The sequence below is a fragment of the Heterocephalus glaber genome, unplaced genomic scaffold (assembly GCF_053883595.1).
Source record: "Heterocephalus glaber isolate CG9 unplaced genomic scaffold, H.glaber_assembly_v1.0 deba00001806, whole genome shotgun sequence".
Classification (NCBI taxonomy): Eukaryota; Metazoa; Chordata; class Mammalia; order Rodentia; family Bathyergidae; genus Heterocephalus; species Heterocephalus glaber.
This window is the reverse complement of record NW_028258481.1, coordinates 864,282-883,089: the sequence shown is the minus strand read 5'-3', so window position 1 is coordinate 883,089 and position 18,808 is coordinate 864,282. Positions and strand designations below refer to the sequence as shown.

At 60.3% G+C, this 18,808-nt stretch overlaps 1 protein-coding gene across 9 annotated transcripts; it reads left to right on the top strand.

Moving 5' to 3' along the window:
• The first annotated feature begins 3,423 nt into the window (after window positions 1-3,423).
• On the top strand, window positions 3,424-18,802 carry Incenp (inner centromere protein). Of its 9 annotated transcripts, none has more exons than XM_021251840.2 (19): window positions 3,424-3,612; window positions 6,330-6,477; window positions 6,699-6,812; window positions 7,338-8,059; window positions 10,012-10,063; window positions 10,690-10,819; window positions 10,903-11,023; window positions 11,497-11,548; window positions 11,782-11,899; window positions 11,977-12,111; window positions 12,224-12,235; window positions 14,710-14,819; window positions 14,888-15,008; window positions 15,193-15,315; window positions 15,903-16,051; window positions 16,560-16,614; window positions 16,730-16,831; window positions 17,646-17,805; window positions 18,358-18,802. In XM_021251840.2, the coding sequence occupies exons 2-19, from the start codon at window positions 6,341-6,343 to the stop codon at window positions 18,570-18,572; spliced, it is 2,628 nt and encodes an 875-aa protein (XP_021107499.1). In that variant the 5' UTR covers window positions 3,424-3,612; window positions 6,330-6,340; the 3' UTR covers window positions 18,573-18,802. The 9 variants fall into 9 exon arrangements, with proteins under 9 accessions (XP_021107499.1, XP_021107495.1, XP_021107497.1 ...); XM_021251836.2 differs by having other exon boundaries at window positions 16,724-16,831; XM_021251838.2 differs by having other exon boundaries at window positions 3,425-3,612; window positions 7,350-8,059; window positions 16,724-16,837.
• Window positions 18,803-18,808: the final 6 nt, after the last annotated feature.

Sequence of the window (18,808 nt, the reverse complement as noted above, 5' to 3'; positions counted from 1 at the left end):
CTTGTAGCAGTGTGTAGTGGCTGTATTCAGGGATCGAGCCCCAAAGTCTGATTGAAGGTGCACCTGTTGGCAAATTGACCCTGTCAAAGCAGGCGGGTGAAGGGGGGGTTTCAGGGCTGCACCCCCATGACCAGAGCCTGCCCACCTGGCCCAGTGCCACTGGTGGGGCCAAGCTCCAACCCCAGGGCCTTTGGGGTTTATGATCCCAAGGGTAGCAGTGTCAGCTGCCTGAGATGGAATGGGCTGATTTAATACGCTTTTAAAACTGGGTCTTGATAGCAAAGGACACCATAATGGAGAAGGAGGCCTTGGTCATCGCTATGTTTTCCTAACATATTGGCATAGTCTTATAAAAGCTTTTTATTTCTTTCCTTTTTTTTGAGACAGCCTATTAACTTTGTGGTTCAGCCACCCCTTGAGCTCACTCTGCAACCCAGGCGGGGCATGAACTCCAGGTAATCCTCCTGCCTCAGCCTCCCAAGTGCTGGGATTACAGGCGTGTGCCACCATGCCCAGCTGTAAAATCTTTTTCTTTGCCTGGAAGTTATCCGCCTCCACAGCAAAGGCTGTTTTGCCAAGGTAACTTACTTCCTGCAGCTCCTGCTGTCACAGTTCTCTCAATGATTAAGGAGCTAGTTTGTCCCCCAGTGATGCAGCTTCTGTTTGCCTTTGAAGGCTTTTCCTCCTCAGGTGGCTGCTTCACAGCAGCCTGTGGCTCTCTCTAATCACTGGCTTAAATTCTGTATTAATGGCAAATTTCCCCAAACTAGGATCTCAATTCAGTCTTCCGCCTGAACCTAACTGGGATTTGCAGGGGCCTCAGAGTTTCTCAGAGAAATCCCTCTCCATTCCCTGTAAAGAGAGATGTCAGTGGGCATGGTGGTGCAGGCCTGCAATCCCCACATTCTGGGAGCCTGGGGCAGGAGGATCTCAAATTCAAGCCCTGGACAATTTATCAATTTAGCTAGAAGCAAGACTCTCTAAAATAAAAAGAAAACAGTGTGGTGGTGCACATCTGTGATCCCAGCACTTGGGAGGCTGAGGCAGGAGGATCGCTGTGAGTTCTGAAGAGTGGAGATTTCTGAAAACTAAGGACATTTTTTTCAGCAAATTGATAAAGGACGCTTTTTGTAAACAGAATCGAAGTATTAACTTTTTCTCTGATTCCTCCAGAATCCAGAAACTATTAGTATTCTCATTTGTATGAAGACGCAGTTATTTGCAGTTTGATGAGCATCTGCTCTGTGATGGGACACAGCTGGGAAACATTGTCATGTGACCTCAGCTTTGAGGAGCCATCGTGTTGGAGCCATGCTCAGCACCAGACAACTGAGGTTGATTTTATGCAGTCAGTCAAGCTCCTTGTGTTGTAGCAGCTAAGTTAGTCAGACATATTATAGGCAGCTGGGCGAGGTGGCACATCCCTGTAACCCCAGCATTCGGGAGGCTGAGGCAGGAGGACTGCCCAGAGTTCAAGGCCAGCCTGGACTATGCAGTGAGACGCTGTCTCAAAAAACAAAAACAAAACAGAAAGGGAAGGCGGGGAGACGGAAGATACCATAGACAACCTCGAAACTGTGAATCTCATTTACAGGTTTCAGCACCCGATTAGCTCACGGAGAAGCCAGTCCACGGCAGGCTAACTGCAGATAACCAAGAAAACAGCATCAGTTACCCCTGGATTCTCCAGAAAGTTCTCAGGCTTTCACACTGTGGTCCTTCCCTCAGCAAGCGGGCCTCAGTGTGGGCTCTCGGCTCCTTGCTCCCCAGGGTTTCCCAAGGGGCCTAGAGCTGACTGCTGTTGTTAGACAGGTACTTAGGTGTCAGTAGGCCCAGAGACAGAGGGGGTCCGAAATGACATGCTTTGCCAGTGATGGTTAAATAACGAAACCAAGATCTCTGTGTAGATTGCGTGGGTGATCATTTATCAGCTCCCAGCGCCTTGGGCCAAGGCCTTTCTTTCCAGAATGAGGCACACAGCCTTCCTGGCCACCCTCACAGCCCAAAGATTTGGGGGAAAGGTCTTGCCTGGGACCAGAACCTTTTATATCTTCCAGGATTAAGGCCCCAAGGGAAGCCACTGACCATTTGCAAAGAACAAGACATTTGGCAACGCCAAAGTAACCGCTAGGAAAAAAATACGATAGCCAGGGATTTACTTCATTGGTTCCACCACCTGCCTTGCAAGCGCCAAATCCTCAGTTCGATCCCCAGTACCAAAAAAAAAAAAAATGTGATAAGCATCGTAATCCAGGAGGAAGTCCTGAGCGTGTGAAGGTGTCAGGTGCTGGTGAAGCCCAGTTCTCCACCATGGTCACGTGTCCTGACTGAATTCCTTCATCAAGGGCATGAAGGACCAAGAGGGCTTGTTCAGAAACCGGTTTCCTGGCGGTGTCATCGGCTGGCTGATTATTAAAGACAATTTTGGTTCATCTATCACCATGAAATTTTTGGTTTCTCAGGTGTTTAAAAGGTAGAGGGATCATGCAGTCCCCAAATCTGCATTTCTACTTATTTCTTTACTTAGGGTTTTTTTTTTTTTCCCGACAGGGTCTCCAGGCTGGCATGGAACTCACATCGATCCTCCTGCCTCAGCCTCCCAAGTGCCAGGATCACAGGGTGTGCCTCCAGGCTTGTTGATCACTTACTAATTTACATAAATAAGTTATCTCAGCGTTTGCATGCATTAAAAAACAAGGGCCCCCAGAAGAGCAGTTCTGAGGTGGTCAAAAACCATAAGAAAAATGAGAATGAACTTCATACTGAATCCTGTTTCTTTCTGGCAATAATATAAATGGATAGAGTACCATTAATACAAATATAGGTGCAGATTTTTATAGAGACCCATTCCCAATGTTTTTGTACATTAAAACATGTATTTAAACCAACGTGGTGGAGCACGCCTATAATCCCAGCACTGGCGAGACTGAGGCAGGCGGATCGCACGAGTTCAAGGCAGCCTGGGCGACAAGGCCCTCAACGTCTGCGGGGACGGGGAGGAAGGGCGTCCCTTCGGACAGCGGCCACGTCCCCGGGTATGGCGGGCAGCTCGCGCTCGGTCACAGAAGCGGCAGGACAACCTCGAGCGCAGCGCGGCTGCCGGACCGCCTGGTTGCGTTTTCTCCCCACTTCCGGGAAGAGGCAGAGGCGCGAGGCCGTCGCCCCGGAACCCAGCGGCGCCCCGCCCCGCCCCGCCCCGCCCCGCCCAGTGCACGCTGGGACGTGTAGTCCCGGAAGTCACGCACCCGCCCGGCCGGCGACTTCCTCCCGCTCCGGAAGCCGGGGAGGGTTAAAACGTCTACGCTTCCTTTCCCCGCCCTTAGTCCCGCAGATTGATAGTTTGAGCAGCCAATGAATGTCCAGCACAGTCATTACCGCCACCTGATTGGGTCCGGGGTTTGCAACCGCCCACACAAACTACTCCAGAATTGGCTGAGCCCTCAGTTTTGAAAATCGTAGATTTCGCCCGCGCTGCGTCGCCCATTCCTGCGCTGCCCATTGCTGCGCTGTGTGGTGAGCGCTGATCCGGAGCCAGCGGGTCTGGCGAGCGGCCGGGGCCGGACGGAGACGGCGGACGTGACCGGGGAGCCTGAGCCGGCGGGCGGGCGGCGGGTGAGTGTTCGTGCCGCGTCCCGAGGCCCCCGGCGCTCTGGGCCCGCCCGCCCCGCGTGTTAAACCGCCCGGGCCGAGGCTCCCGGCTGGGTGAAAGCTTTGAACCCCGGCCCGGCTCGGGCCGGAGCCCGGGCGCCCGCCCTCTCGCCTCGGTGTCCTCGGCCGCTGTCCCGGGGTTGTGAGCAGCGTGGGCGATGCGGGACTCCTGCAGCCCGAGACCGCCGGCGCGGGAGGGCGCGGGCCCTGACCGAGCAGGCCGTGGCCGAGGTCTGCAGGGGAGACGAGCCCCCTCCTCCGGGACGTCAGGGCCCGGTGCGCGGGCAGCACTGTTCTTCAGGCCTGAAGACCCGGTCTTTACTCCTCCTCTGCTGTTTTTTTTGGAGACACGTCTGGCTGTGTAGCCCGGGCTGGCTTTGACCTCCTGGCGATACTCCTGTCTCAGCCTTCTGAGTACTGAGGTTACAGGCGTGGGCCACCACACTTAGCATCCCCGGAGCCTCACTCTGGATCACCACACACACACACACACCGTTCTAATTCATGGCGATCTTTTTTTCTTTGTCTTTTTGGCGACCCTTTTTTCAATGGCCAGGCTAAGGTCTCTTAAACTCTTCCTTATGGAAGAAGTCCAAGTGCTTGTTTGGAATTTGTGACCGAAGTGCTCATCCACTTCACCAATTTGATCAGACATTAAAAAGTTACCCGGGCATTGCTGCCCTCTTCAGCCCCTCTGCAAGCCTTTGACTTCCCCAATTTTCTCTTTGTTGGCCTTGAACTGCGGTCGCACAGTGTGCTGGGCTGAGGTCTAGGTGCAGTACTTGGGGATGGCTCGGTGGCAGTGAGCAGCAGGCTGCAGAGCTGAAGCCCTGCCCTGATCCTGCCGCTTTGGCATGAGGGATGGTGGGTGTGTCGGCCTGCCCTAACCTGTGCGCCAAGAGTTGTTTTGGTGTCTGTGTTGGCGACTGTGGAGAGCTGCCTGGGGCCACCTGAAGGGTGGGTCAGTTCCCTCAGCCAGGGCTGGGCCAGTGCAGGGCTCTGGGCTGTCAGTGAGGAGCGGGGCAGGCAAGGACTGGCCTTGGTGTGGCAGAGACTGGCCACAACCTGATAGCCCATCTCTCAAGTGCTCTGCAGAGAACTGAGGTTGACGGGTGAGATTACAGCCAGGGTGTAAGAAATGATCTCATTTGTCCAGCCCCCCCCCCCCCAAAAAAAGGGAACAGGACTCCAGAGGCCACGAAAGCCAGGCTTTTAATGTAATAATCTTGTAGGAGTGGCGTCTACGGAGACGGGCGCCCTCCAGCTGAGAAGCTGTGTGTTTCTATTCCCACTCCCATGGCCTGGGGCCTGGGGTTCACAGTCTATCCCAAGCTGTCTTTCATCCACACCTGTTCTCCCTTCCTATCCCCTCTTCCCCATCTTTTTCTTTGTTGTTGTTTCTAGCCTATTGGGATTGGGGACTTGTAGCAGCTTCCTTCTTACCCCAAAACCTTACCTCTGGAGTGAGTCTTTATACAGCCTGGGTGTCCTTGTCCACTAATTGACCAAGCTGTGTAAGAATAAGGGCTTATTAGAGCGGTTCATGAAATATGGACCAATTAAAAATATTTTTTACCTCTTACAGGGGCTACTTTAGATTGGTGGTCAGGGTTCCCCGAGGATCTGAGGGCCAAGTGTTGAAGCCACACAAAATAGGAGACAGAGTGTTCCAGAAGGAGGGCAAAGCTGGTCTGAAAATGAGGACAGTGTACCTGGAAGTCAGGCCCACAGAGTCCCCTGAGGCCCCAGCCTGACTTGGTGTCAAGCTGCAAAAGGATCAGGGTCAGCAGTCAGCCTCCCTGTCCAGGCCCTGGCATCCTGGGGGCAGGCCGAGCTGGGAGCAGTTCTCCTGGGCTGTGGAAGTGTGGGCCCGGGAGGTGGCTCGTGTTCTCCTCGAGGTGTGCAGTCTTATGGGTGACAGCCACCAGCCACTCACGCTCATTCACACACCGGGTCGGACCCTTGCTGAGCCCCGGGCATGACAAAGAAAACTTCCCACCTGGGGCTCTCGAGATGTTTATCACCAGCTCTTAAGGAAGGTGCCCAGGCTCCCAGGGTTTTGAGAAAGACTGAGCTGTTGCTCTGCATTTTTCCTTACCCAGTAACGGCAGACAGATTTTCCTAAAAGTGAGACATTGCTTATCTACTCTCCCACACCCTCCTCCAAGGGTTGTGGGGTGCTTTGGAGAGTTCGTCTCTGGCCCCCTTTTTTCTTACGTTCTCCTGTGGTACGCAGATGCCCTCCTATTCACTGATTCTTAAGGAGGTGTTAGGGTCCAGTGTGTGATGTGCTTGTGTCTGGGCTCCCATGCGTGTAGCACAGGGTGGCTGTATCGTTCCTTACTGCCCACGAGTGCAGGGCGGGAGCTGTTTCTCCCCATCCCAGGAAGGCAGTGGCTATGCCTGGCCCAAAGAGTCCATCTGTCAGGTCAGTGTCAGTGTGCCTCTTGGGCTTTGATGGTGTGAGTCAAGGCCCTTCCTTCCTGTGGACGAGAGGCTGCAGGGTCAGGGCTTGGGGGTCTGTCGCTGGCGAGGGCCCTGGTTCAGGCCCTGGGTGTTTGGCAGTGGTGGGGGGATGGGGATGGGGATGGGGATGGGGCTGTGGCCTGGCAGCTCTTCCTCTGGAGAAGGTCCTGCTACCCAACCCTGAGCCCTGTGCCTCTTGTCCATGCCATCGTTAGACAGAGCCACCATGGGGACGGCAGCCCCAGGGCCCATTCACCTGCTGGACCTCTGTGACCAGAAGCTCATGGACTTTGTGTACAACATGGACAAGGACTTGGTGTGGCTCAAGGAGATCCAGGAGGAGGCTGAGCGCATGTTCACCAGGTGAAGGCGGGGCGGGGGGGCTCCTTCCCGAGTGCCCTGTCAGGGCGGGGAGGGAGGTGGAGGCCTTGCCTGGCTCCCCGAGGCTGTCTCCAGGAGGAAGCTGCGTGTACGGGCAGGTGGCCGGCACCTGGTCACTGCGGCGAGCTTGGAGGAGGGCAGGCTGGCGGGAGCGGGCTGGTGGTCCCCGGAGCCTCGTGAGTGGTCCTTCTCGTACCCAACAGAGAGTTCAGCAAAGAGCCCGAGCTCATGCCCAAAACTCCTTCTCAGAAGAATCGCCGGAGGAAGAGACGGGTTTCTTACGTTCAGGATGAGAACAGGGACCCCATCCGGAAAAGGTGGGCTGTGGGAGGGCAGCCGGGCAGGAGTCTGTGCAGGGAGTCCAGGATTGCAGCTTTCAGTGTGTGCGTGTTGGTGTCCGGCCTGCGCCTGGGGGAGGAGGGGGAAGCCTGCCGGTCAGCAGCGGGGTGTGACCCGTGCCCCTCTTGTGCTGGGTGCCGTGAGCCCCTGGATCAGTGGCGGCGGAGAGCTCTGGAGCCAGCTCTGGAGTCAGGTCTGGGTTCAGGTCCCCCACTGTGAGCCTGTTTCTTCATGCTGCAAAGTGAGGCAGACGCCGCCTAGTGCTCGGGCCTGTCGGGCGCGGGAGTCCACGTGGCACTCCGGCCCGGCGTTGGCCAGGGAGACCAAGGCTCCGAGTGGTCTCCAGGCAGGAGGTGGCGCTGCTTGTGCCAAGCAGCCGGGCCCGGATCCTTTGCCTCTGAGCCTTCTGATTCACACTCAGCGGGCTAGGGGCTCCCTGTGCCCCAGCTCGATTTCGGGGCGCTCCCTCCCCGTCAGGCTCCCAGCCTCTGATTGCCTTGCAGGTCTTCCCACAGGAAGATCCGGAGCGGCCGGCTGAGCTCCCGGCACCTGCGAGGCAAGGACAAGGTGGAGAAGCTGGCCACGGTGGTCGGGGACCAGGGCTCCCCCGTACTGCTTCGGAGGATGACCCGTGCCGCTGCCGCTGCTGCTGCAGCCGCCAGGGCGTCAGCCGCCCTCGAGCGCACCCTGGGGTCCCCCGTGGACCGGGGCCAGGTGCCCGTGGTGGAGATTGGCACTGCCGAGCGCCACAGCGCTGAGCAGCGGCTTGCCCAGCTCAGGGCCACCCCCAGCCCCCTGCAGGCCGCGCCCCCGGCCCTGGCTGAGGACTCGACGCCGGCGAAGTCAGGGGCCGGGAGCCTGGAGTCCGTCACTGTGAGCACCCTGGTGACCACCCCGCAGGACCCCCGGAGCCGAGGCGCCGGCACGGGGCGCTCCGCCTGCAAGCTCAGGATCGCGAGGGCCGGGGGCCCCAGCCCGCAGGACTCACCCCACTGCCCAGACTCCCCGTGGCGGGGGCGGGTGCTGGCTCCCATCCAGCCCAACGGCAGCTCCACAGCCGCAGGCTCCCAGCCTGTGCGTCGAAGCCTGATCGCCCCGGGCCCCCAGGACGCGCTGGCCCAGGAGTACACCCTGGTGGCCCAGCAGGAAGGCACCCACCGCAGGTTGAGCAGGAGCATTGCCCAGAGCACGGCCCCAGAGCCCGCCACCTCCGCCCGCATCATCTGTGAGTGAGGCTGGCCTGGGCCAGCAAGGGGCTCCCCTCAGCTTAGGCAAGGGCAGCACTTCCCAGCTGCTGCCCAAATGCAGCTGTGTCTGACTGCACTGTCCTCCGATGTGACCAGTGTGACGGAGGAGCTGTCTGCAGCCATGTGGAGCCTGTGGCTGCCACACTGACCAGCTGATGAGGAGGTAGAGGCTGGCACTTTGCCCGCCTTCCCTGGCTCACGGCTGCTTGCGGCTGGAGAAGCCAGCGTTGTCCTCGTCCCTGGCCTGTGGAGCCCAACTTGGCCTTCCCGAGTCGTGTGCAGCGTCCGGATAGGGAGGCCGGCCTGGTCTGGAGATGGGGCTCCCCGCCGGCAGGGGCAGTGGGCAGATAGCAGAGCCGAGCTTCGGCCTGGGTGGAGCACTGTCTGCTCTGCCTGGGCTCCTGCTCTGACGTCACCTGGCTCGCCCGGGTGTCAGCTTGGTCCTGGCTGCTCTGTCCTGGGCAGGGCTCTGCCCCAGGGACCGGTGGCCAGGGAGCAATGTTATGAGGTGCATAGATGAGCAGTTCAAGTGTGGGCCAGGTGTCCCTGGTGCAGGAAAAGCACAAAGCTCAGGGGACAGGGTGTCAGCTCACGTGCCACGTGAGGAGCGTGGGCCCGCGGGGATGAGGGCCTGGCGTTGTTAGGAGGCAGGCGGGCCAGGCTTACATTAGTGTGGCGAACAGTGGCTGGCGTTTGCCTGGCGCCGTGAGATTTCTCTTTGGTACCGGGGATCAAACTCTACCCTCCGCTTGCGAGGCAGGTGGTGGCACCACTGAGCTGCATCCCTGGCCCTGTGAGATTTCTTGAAACAAAAACCGAAGGACCTTCGTGTGGCAGGTAGACACGCCAGGGGAGAGCCTCACTCAGCTCCGTGTCCAGGATGGTGGGCTCCAGAGACTCCTGGCCTCTGCACTCCACCCCGAGCTGTGCCTGGGACCTGAAGAGTGAGGGTGGGTGGTTCCTTCCCAGGCCTTGTGCTGTGTGGCTCTGGCCCACATGGCACTGGCTCATGCCCGCTTCCGTGCCACACTGTGGCGCAGCTGCTCTTTGTTGCCAGCGAGACATCTGCAGGATGGGAGGTGAAGCTTCTCTGATGAGGATGTGTTTTCCAAAATTCTACTTGTGGCTTTTTCTGGCTCAATTTTTTTTTTATTCTCAAAAAATATGTCGTTTTAATTGACAGACTCACTTCATTTTTTTTTTTTTGGTACTAGGAATCGAACTCAGGACCTTGCCTCTGTGAGGCAGGCGGTCGCATGGACTGAGCTAAATCCCTGGCCCTTCATTCATGTTTAAGAACTTCTTTGGATACCCTATTTTTTTTTTGAAACCGGGTCTCACTGTGTAGTTCAAACTGGCCTTCAGCTTAGTATGTAGGCCCGGCTGGCCTTGAACTCAGAGATCCTTGAGTGCTGGGAGTACAGGCGTGCCCACCACGCCCAGCCCGAAGACCCGAGATGGAGCATGTGGTAGTTTTCTGTGGCGATACAAGATTGCAGCTGGGCGCCTTCATGGGAGGAGAGGTTCTTTGGCTCTGGGTTCTAGAGGTGTCAGTCCATTGCCCTGAGGCCCTTGGTGGGCAGCACCTCAGGGTGAGAGTGGGTGCTGGAGTGAGGAAGAGAAGAAGTGGGGTGTGGGACCCCGGGTCCCCTTGGTCTCCCGCCCGGGGCAAGGCCCTGCCCTGTCAAACCTCGGCCCTGGGGACCTCAGGGGCCACAGTGGTGTGAGAGGCGATCTGCGAGGAGCAGTGCCCCGCCGAGCCCCGCTTTCCTGTGGCCCGGGCCTGCAGCTCAGGGTCATGGAGGCTGCTGGGATGGGCCGAGGGTCAGGCTTCTGTCTGTCCCCACAGAAGCTGGTTTCCTGGGCCCGCTGGGGGGGGGTCCTGGTCCTGGCCAGTTGCTGATGGCATCTTCTGTCCCGTTTCCCGCAGGTCACAGTTACCTGGAGAGGCTCCTGAATGTTGAGGTGCCGCAGAGAGTCGGGTGAGTTCAGTCCCAGGGCTTGGGGCCTCCCATCCCAGGCCAGGCGGGGCACAGTGGGGCGGGGATGGGATGGGCATCAGGCAGAAGCATTTCCCGCCTCTCCTGGATGCCCTTGGTACCCTGGCAGCCTTGCCCTCCACCTGCCCTGTCCTGCCAGGCAGCAGGCATTGAGGGTGCCATGCCGCACCCCAGGGTGGGCTCTGGGGCATGTGTGGATGAGGCTGAGTGGCCTTGAAGGGCCCCTGCACATCTGGGTGGCCTGGGGCTGGGGTGCTCTCTGCTGGGCCTGGACCCTGGCTCTTTTCTGGAGGCCACGTCCTGCCATCGCTGAGCTAGTCGCCTCCTCCTTGCTGTGGCTCTGGGATGGGCATGTGGGTGACCGGGCTTCTGGGTGGGGCCCTGTTGGGCAACTCAGTGTTTCTGCACCAAACACCGGGACAAGTCAGTGCACAAGAGGAGACGGGCCAGTTCACGGGCTGTGGGCCCAAGGCTTGGCCCGGTGGCAGCAGGTGCATCACAGCAGGGTGCAGGGGAGCGGCCAGGACTCACTGCCCCCCCTCCCCCGAGGGTGCCCCTGGGCCCTCTGCATGGGAGCTCGGAGAGGAAGCAGCCTTCTCCGTGTGCAGGATGTCTGAGCTGCGAGGGCCCTGTCCCCTGCCAGGGCTGGGGTCCCACAGTGGCCGCTGTGCTTTCAGCCCCAGGCAGGAGGAGCCCGGCGGGAAGGCTGAGCCCATGGTGGCAGTGGCTGAGCCTGAGGTAAGGTGGCAGGAGCTCCTGCGGTGCACCCCAGCCAGGCCTGCCCGGCCCGCACAGTGCCCATGCCTCCGCTCCTCCCACAGGACCCTGGGAGCGGCCAGAACACCTTGCTGGCCCGCGGTGCTACCGACACCGCTGTCCGCACGCCCAACTCCCAGCCAGCCCCTGGTGGCCGGGAGATGGCCCCTGAAGGGCAGCAGCAGGGTGAGTCTCCCGCCCTGCGTGTGTGGCCAGCTGTGGTTCTTGGCCTGGTCTGCCTGTTCCGGGCGACAGCCCAGGGAGGAGTGGAACCTCGGGCCTGGGTCTGCAGCAGGGCCTGACTTGGGTGCCTCCCGGCCCGCAGCCCCTGCCCCGCTCCTTGCTGGCCTGCACTGTCCAGGGTAGGCGGGGTGCTGTGGGCTCTCGCGCTGCTGCCCTGGGAGCTGCTGCCGGGCCACTCGGCCTCTGCAGTGGGCTGGGACCTTGGCTGCCTGGCCGCACCTCTGCCTGCACCTCGCTCAGCGGCCCAGCAGGGCTGGCGTGGGTGGTTTGCAGCTGTGGGGGCGTCTGTGTGTGCCGCACCGGCGGGAGGGTGTGCGGCGAGGGCTCGTCGCGTCATGGCCACTGCCACGCAGTCTGCAGCCCTCCGCACGGCTCTGCCTGGGGCCCGCTCCCCACCTGGGTTGCTGTTGTCACAGGGGTCGCAGCCAACAACGCCGATGGACGCCGAGAGCAGCCCCAGAGCGTCAGGTGTGCTCCCACCCCAAGCCCGGGAGGGGGATGTGTGGGGGTCGCATGACCAGTCTCCAGCCCTGTCCCTCTGAGCCCTGGCTCCGTGACCTGGTCGCTTCCCTCCCTCTGAGTGGGCAGCAGGGGCCCGCGAGGGGCCCAGCGGTTCAGTCCCTTCCCGTCTCGGGTGACCTCTTGTTGGGCACGGCGGCCCTGGGAGGCCCCGGCCGCCCTGACCCTGCCCGGCTGGACAGGAGGAAGCGCAGCTACAAGCGGGCAATGAGTGATCTGGAGGAGGAGCCTTCGCTGGTGGACGAGGACCTGCAGCCCCCCAGGAGCAAGACGCCCTCCCCGCCCGGCCCGGGCAGCAAGGCGAGCAGCCGCCCCCAGCTGCCGGCCCCGCCCACACCTGGCTCTCTCCCGCGCTGACCGGCCCTCGCTCTGCACAGGTGGTGCGGCCGCTGCGGACCTTCCTGCACACCGTGCAGCGGAACCAGATGCTCATGGCGCCCGGCTCCGCCCCCCGCCGCGCCGGCATGACATCCTTCATCAAGCGCAACACCCCGCTGCGCGTGGACCCCAAGGTGAGGGTGCCCCGGGTCCTCATGGCTGCGGCGGGCCTGGTCCACGCCTTCCGGGGGGGTGGGCTGGGGCGCCCTGCCTGGCACTGACACGTGGCTTCTGCTCCCTCCGCAGTGCAGCTTCGTTGTGAGTAGAGCCCTCCCTCCCTGCACTTGCTGTGGCCCTAGGAGCACTAGCGTCTCGGCCAGGAGCTTGTGGGGTGTGGGCACCACTGAGGCACCCAAGGGTGTGACTGGCTGCCCACCAGGCCACGGGCCCCGGGTTCTCTCCCAGCTCAGCAGCTGTCCCTAGTCTCGGCTCCTGGGGCTCGTGAGTCTCAGCAGGGCCAGGCAGACAGCGTGGGGGGCTAAGTGGGCAGTGCCACCGGTTCCCTGTGCCTTCCTCACGTGTGTGCATGCGGTCACCTGACAGATGGCACCAGTCTGGCTGCCCCAGTAACACACAGCGTGGGCACTTTGGGAACTAAAGTGGAAACTCTGTTCATCCACTGTCTACTGTCTGTCGCCTCTGGTGCCCTCCTCCGCCACCAAAGGACTTCTGCTCCAGGTGGAGGGTTCTCTAGTTTCCTTCACCTGAGAGTGCTGCCTCCTCCTTTCTTCTGGAGGAAAACTGCCAGGTGAAGTTTCTCTTTCGGCACAGTGCAGTTTCCTGCTGGGGAGACGTCTTCATCCATTCTGAGTGTCGTCCCCTGTACAGAAGGCAGCCTTCATTCTGGCTGCTGCTGGCGTTTCCCCTTTGTGTTGCGTTTTCAGTGTCGATTTCTTGGGACTCCCCTCCGGTTGTGTCTGTCCCTGAATTTGGCATTCTCAGCCATCTTGTCCTCGACTATCTAAGCATCTTCTTCCTCTCCTTTCGAGGCGCCAGTGGAAGAGCAGAGACCTTTTGGTGTTGTCGCCCTGATCCCAGAGACGCTGATAACTTGATGTCTTGATAGCAGCCATTCTTTGTGGGATGAGGTGGAATCTCAATGTTTTCATCTGCATCTCTTGAATGACCAGTGATGCTGAACATTTTTTCATATGTTTATTTGCTGCTTTTACTTCTTTGTCTGAGAATTGTCTGTTCATTTCAGATGCCCATTTTTGAATTGGGTCTTTGAATTTGGGGGATCTGATTTTTTTTGAGTTCTTCATATATTCTAGATAGTAGACCTTTGTCTGAGGTACAGCTGCTAAAGATTTTTTCCCAGATTGTAGGTTGTCTCTTAGCTCTGTTGGTGGTTTCTCTTGCAGTGCAGAAGCTTTTTAATAAGATGAGATCCCAGCTGTTGATTCTTCCTTAGCAGTTTCTTCTCCGTGCTGAGCTCACTCATTGATCTTCGTGGTGACTACGTTCATGGTCTTTTCCATTGTGCTCCTGTGCCTATCCGTTGAGTCGTAACATTTGTTTTTTCTAAGGTTCCTGTCTGGTTCTCTATGTCTGTTCCTTTGCTGAGAGTTCCCCGTGTTTCCAAGTGTCTCTGGCATATACGTGAGGACTCATTGGAGCTTTTCCATAATAGCTGCTCTGAAGTCCCAGATAATTCTAGCAACAGCCGCCCTCACTCTGTTGATTGTCTTCCCTTGCAAGTTGGGGTTTTCGGTTCTTTGGAGACTCAGTGATTGGGGACTCCTGCATGATGCCGCTACAGCAGCTGTGCTGAGACTGGCCTGGCGTTGTCTAGCTGAGGGTCGGTGTGCTCCCCATCCACTTGGCGAGGCTGCAGGTTCCCCTGCTGTCTGTGGCCCCAGGGTCGGTCCCTTGGCAGGGCATGAGGCTCTGTCCCTGTGGGTGCCACCAGCGGCCAGGTGGGCCTGAAGGCGGCCTGTGGAACTCGTGCGGAACCCTGGCAGGCTCTTGTGACCACCCCAGGGCTTTCCGTTCCCTGGGGCTCCTCTTTCTCTGGCCTCCCACTGGGGAGATGGGGTGTTAGTTACCTGGCTCTGTCCTGTGCTTTGCTGCGCATGTCCAAAGCTCCTGACCAGAGGAAAGGAGCAGGAGAGGAGAGCAGAGAGGAGCAGCATGCAGCTGTTCTGGAGGATTGCCGAGCGCGCCCGTCTCCTTGGCTGGGGAGGGCTTGGGGCCTGGCCGCCTGTCGCTGCTGCTGCCGCTTGGGCCGTGCTCTGCAGAGGGACGGGCAGCTCCACTGTGCCACACACACGTTGCCTTGCGTTTATTGTGGCCGTGTCACAGGCAGTGTGGAAAACAAGGAAAGACCACAGTCCTTCATCTGTCTCCCAGCCTGTATACCCTTCTTCAGCATCCGGCGGTGTTTTCTTTCTTTCAACTGTTGCGAAACAGCTGAGGCACATGGAGGAGCAGGCGACACGGGCAGGCAGCATGCGGGTGGTGAAGCACAATTGTGTGGGCAGCACAGCTGCAGCCCCGCCCCTCAGCCCCACTGCACTGCTCACTGCTCTTGGCGCACTGCTGATGCGGCCACACTGTGCGCGCTGGTTTGGGCCTGCTTTGGTTGGCAGCTTGAGCCTCTGGCCCTGGGCTGTGCATCCTGCCGGGAGCCAACCCTCGGGTTTGGGTCGTCCCTGCCCTGAGCGTGGAGCTCGAGTACCTGCCACTGGCCTGGAGGTCAGGGTTTGTCCCCCGCCCCCCCCCCATCCCAGGAGAAGGAGAGGCAGCGCCTGGAGAGCCTGCGGCGGAAGGAGGAGGCTGAGCAGCTGCGCAGACAGAAGGTGGAGGAGGAGAGGCGGAGGCGACGCGAGGAGGAGAAGCTGTGAGTGCCCTGCCCCAGCCCCTACCCCGCCTGGCGGGCGCCCTGGCCCTGACGGCCATGCCCTGCAGGAAGCGGGAGGAGCGCCACCGCAAGGTGCTGCAGGCGCGGGAGCGGGTGGAGCAGCTGAAGGAGGAGAAGAAGAAGCAGATGGAGCAGAGACTGGCGCAGCTGGAGGAGAAGACAGAGAAGGTGTGATCCGGGCTGGTGGGTGCCGGGCGCAGGGGCTGAGGCTGTGGCCCCGCTGTGCCCTGGGGGTCGGCCTGGGACCCTGCGGCTCTGGGCAGGCGGGCGGCCCGGGCCAGCATGGCCAGGATGGCGTGGTGCTTGCGGGGTGGAGTGAGGCTGCTCCAGCGGGCACATGTGGGCCCTGCAGGCCAAGGAGGAGCGGCAGGCAGAGGAGAAGGCCAAGCAAAAGGCCGAGGCACGCAGGAGGCAGGAGGCGGAGGCACGCAGGAGGCAGGAGGAGGAGGCGCGTGGGCTCCGGAGGCTGCGGCAGGTGCGTGGGCCGGGGTGGGCGCTGCGGCTGGAGGGCTTGTGGCTGTGGCCCGCTGTGCTTGGTCCTGCTGGGCCTCCTCGCTTCGGGCCCACCCCTCTTCTGTGTAGGCAACAGTTTGAGGGTCAGGCTGGTGTACATCTGGAGCCAGACTTCCTGTCTGTGCCCTGCCATTCAGGAGCTGTGTGCTCTCAGGCTGGTTACTTAACCTCTGTTTCCATGTCCTCAGCGAGCAGGCTCTGCGAATCCCCCGTGGGCCCTGGCCAGAGGAGGTGCGTGTCCTCCCCTCCAGGGAGCACGCTGTGCTGGTTGGCTTTGCAGGAAGTTCTCTTGCGGCTCAAAGATTTGTGGTTTGCTTTGGGGCTGGCACTGCTCTGTGTGCGGTGTGAACACACCTGAGACTCCCTGAGGATCAGGCCCCTGTGAGTGAGGAAGCTGCGCCCCCTGTTGGAGCGGCTTGTGCCATGTCACAGGCACCGTTGCTGCTGGCTGTGGAGCCGCCTGGGCAGTGGCAGCTCAGTCCCTCGGCTGTGTGCAGTGCTGGCCCATGATCCCCACCCTGCCTGACGCTGGCCCTTGTGCCGTCCCAGGAGGAGGAAGAGCGACGCCACCAGGAGCTGCTGCAGAAGAGGAAGGAGGAGGAGCAGGAGCGGCTTCGCAAGGCAGCTGAGGCTCGGCGCCTGGCGGAGCAGCAGGAGCAGGAGCGGCGGCGGGAGCAGGAGCGGCTCCAGGCTGACAGGTGAGGCCCCTGCCCGGCCCTGCCCACCATGTGGGGCAGGGTGGCTCCCAGCCACTGTGGAGGCTGCCAGCTTTTCCTGGGCTCGCAGCTGGTGACCCCGGGCAGAGTGCACACTGGTGCCGGGAGGTGGGGCCCAGCAGGTGTGCCCACTCCTCGGGTCTCTGCATGGGTGGGGATCGTGGTACAGGACAGGGCAGCCCTGAGGCCTCCCGCAGCCCCACAGCCTGGGGAGGGGCTGGCATCTGGCCTCAGGCTCAGAGTGGCGAGGGGCGCGGGGTCCCTGTGGTTCAGTAACAGGACAGGATGAAGGTGGCACGGAGGAGGCCCGAGACCTGGGAGGTGTGGACTGCAGAGCCCAGTCCAGCCCTGCCTGCAGCCTCAGGGCACATGTGCGGGGCGGGCCCTAAGCTGGTGTCCTGTCATGCCCTTGGGCCGGGCTTCCCCAGCAGGGGTGGGGACGGGCCCAGGGGTCTTCTGCTGCCCTGACAGGCTCTTGCCGGGTCCTCAGGGAGCTGCAGGAGCGGGAGAAGGCCCTGCAGCTGCACCGGGAACTGGAGAAGAAGGTAGGGCTTCGCCTGGCTGGGAGCAGGGAGCCGAGGAACCGCTGGCCAGCCCGCCTTGCCCTCGGGGGTGGGGCCAAGGGGAGGCTCACAGTGCCCATTGCCACCTGAGGCCCAGGAGGAGCAGCAGCGCCTGGCTGAGCAGCGGCTACAGGAGGAGCAGGAGCAGAAAGCCAGGGAGGCAGCAGCAGCTAGCAAAGCCCTGAATGTGACGGTGGAGGTACAGGTGAGGGTGCTGGGTGGGGTGTGTGTGTGTGTGTGTGAGAGAGAGAGAGAGAGAGAGAGAGATCTTGAGAAGGAGCCTGGCAGCTCCCTCCTCACATCTATTTTCATTTTCTAAAAGTAGAATTTATTAGGAAACCACTAAACTTTTTTTTTTGCCACCGGGGATCAAACTCAGGACCTTGTGCTTTCGAGGCAGGCAGCGGAACCACTTAGCTAAATGCCCGGCCCCTGAAACCACTAAACTTTAAGATGTGTGAATTGTTGTTGTTTTGGTTTTTTTTTTGTTTTTTTGGTACTGGGGATCGAACTCGGGTCCTTGAGCTCGCACAGCAGGCGGCGAAACCACTGAGCTAAATCCCCGGTCCCATGTGTGAATTGTTAAAAGGGTGTGCTCAAGAGAACACCTGAGCTCGGGGTGCACCCTGGATTCCTACGTCTGTAGCCACTGTTGGCACAAGTGCACGCGCTCCCCATGCCAGGGTGCAGGCTGCACCGCTGGGCAGTCGGTTGTTCACTGTAGTGCGTGCTGGACGCCTGTCTCCAAGTATAACTGCCAACTGTGGGGCTGTGTCCCAGGAGGCTGCTCTGCCGGGTAACAGTGCCTGGTGGGACATTCGAAGCCGTTTCCCTACAGTGCTGCTGAACCCCTGAGTGGCATGGCCCTGGGAGCCACGGCAAGAGCAGTGTAGTCTGTGACATTTTAAAGTCCAAAAGTGACCTCAGCACCTTGTGGTTTTCTCGGGAAGTGCCTGGCACCCCCACGTGGTGCTGCAGAGGAAGGGAGCTGACAATGCACCTGTTTCTCCCAGTCCCCAGCCTGTACCTCCTATCAGATGACCCCTCAAGGGCACAGGCGCCCCCCCAAGATCAACCCAGACAACTACTGTAACTACGGGATGGACCTGAACAGCGATGACTCCACCGATGATGAGGCCCAGCCCCGCAAGCCCATCCCGGCCTGGGCCCGAGGTGAGCAGCCCTGGGGACACGGAGTCCCTGCCGTGTCACCCTCCCAGGCCCTGCCAGTGGCTGTGCAGACTGCTTTGCCAGGGGTTGGCAGCTCAGGCCATCACTGGTGAGCCTGCAGGGCAGGTCAGGCACTCTGCTCAGCCGGGGGCCAGACCTGGAAAGGAGTAGGCTCCGTTGCAGCCAGGCAATACCTGCTCCTGCTGTTGCTGCTCCTGTTGTCTTTCTCACCAGGCAGCAGGGAGCTGGGTGGGGGCGGGAGTAGGCAGAGCTCAGAAAAGCCAGGGCCAGCACCACCAACTGCCTGGCAGGTGCTGGGAAGGCCCAGCACACCACGGGTTGGCATTCCTTGGAGGACAGTTCGCAGCTGACCTCCGGCTCTGAGCCCTGCAACAGAGGGTGTCTCCATCTCCTTCATGTGAACAGCCAGCAGGGCCTTGTGACTAGGGAGGCCTAGGCTCAGCGCTGGCTCCCTGAGCTCTGGGGAGCTTGGTAAGCAGGAGGCGGTGGCTCTGGGTGCAGAGCAGTGACAGCCCCCCGTCCCCTGCCCTCCAGGCACCCAGCTCAGCCAGGCCATTGTCCACCAGTACTACCACCCCCCGAGCCTCGCCGAGCTCTTCGGGACCATCGCCCCCCTGGACCTGGAGGACATCTTCAAGAAAAGCAAGCCCCGCTACCACAAGCGCACCAGCTCGGCTGTCTGGAACTCACCGCCCCTGCAGGGCATCCGGCTCCCTGGCAGCCTGGCCTGCAGCCTGAAGAAGTACTGAGGCCTCGGGCCTGCTGAGGCTCAGTGCCATCCGAGGCTGTCCTTGCCCATGCCGTGCTGCAGGCAGGAGGTGGCCGCAGCCACTTGGAGGACGGTGCCATGGGTGGCCGGGGAAGGGCAGGTGTGCCCCAGCCGGCCTCAGGCAGCACTCTGTAAATAGGTGTTACAGTCAGTCCAGCTGAATTTTAGCGTCTAGTGTTTGAGGTAGATGAATAAAGTGTATTCCTTTGAGCCTGC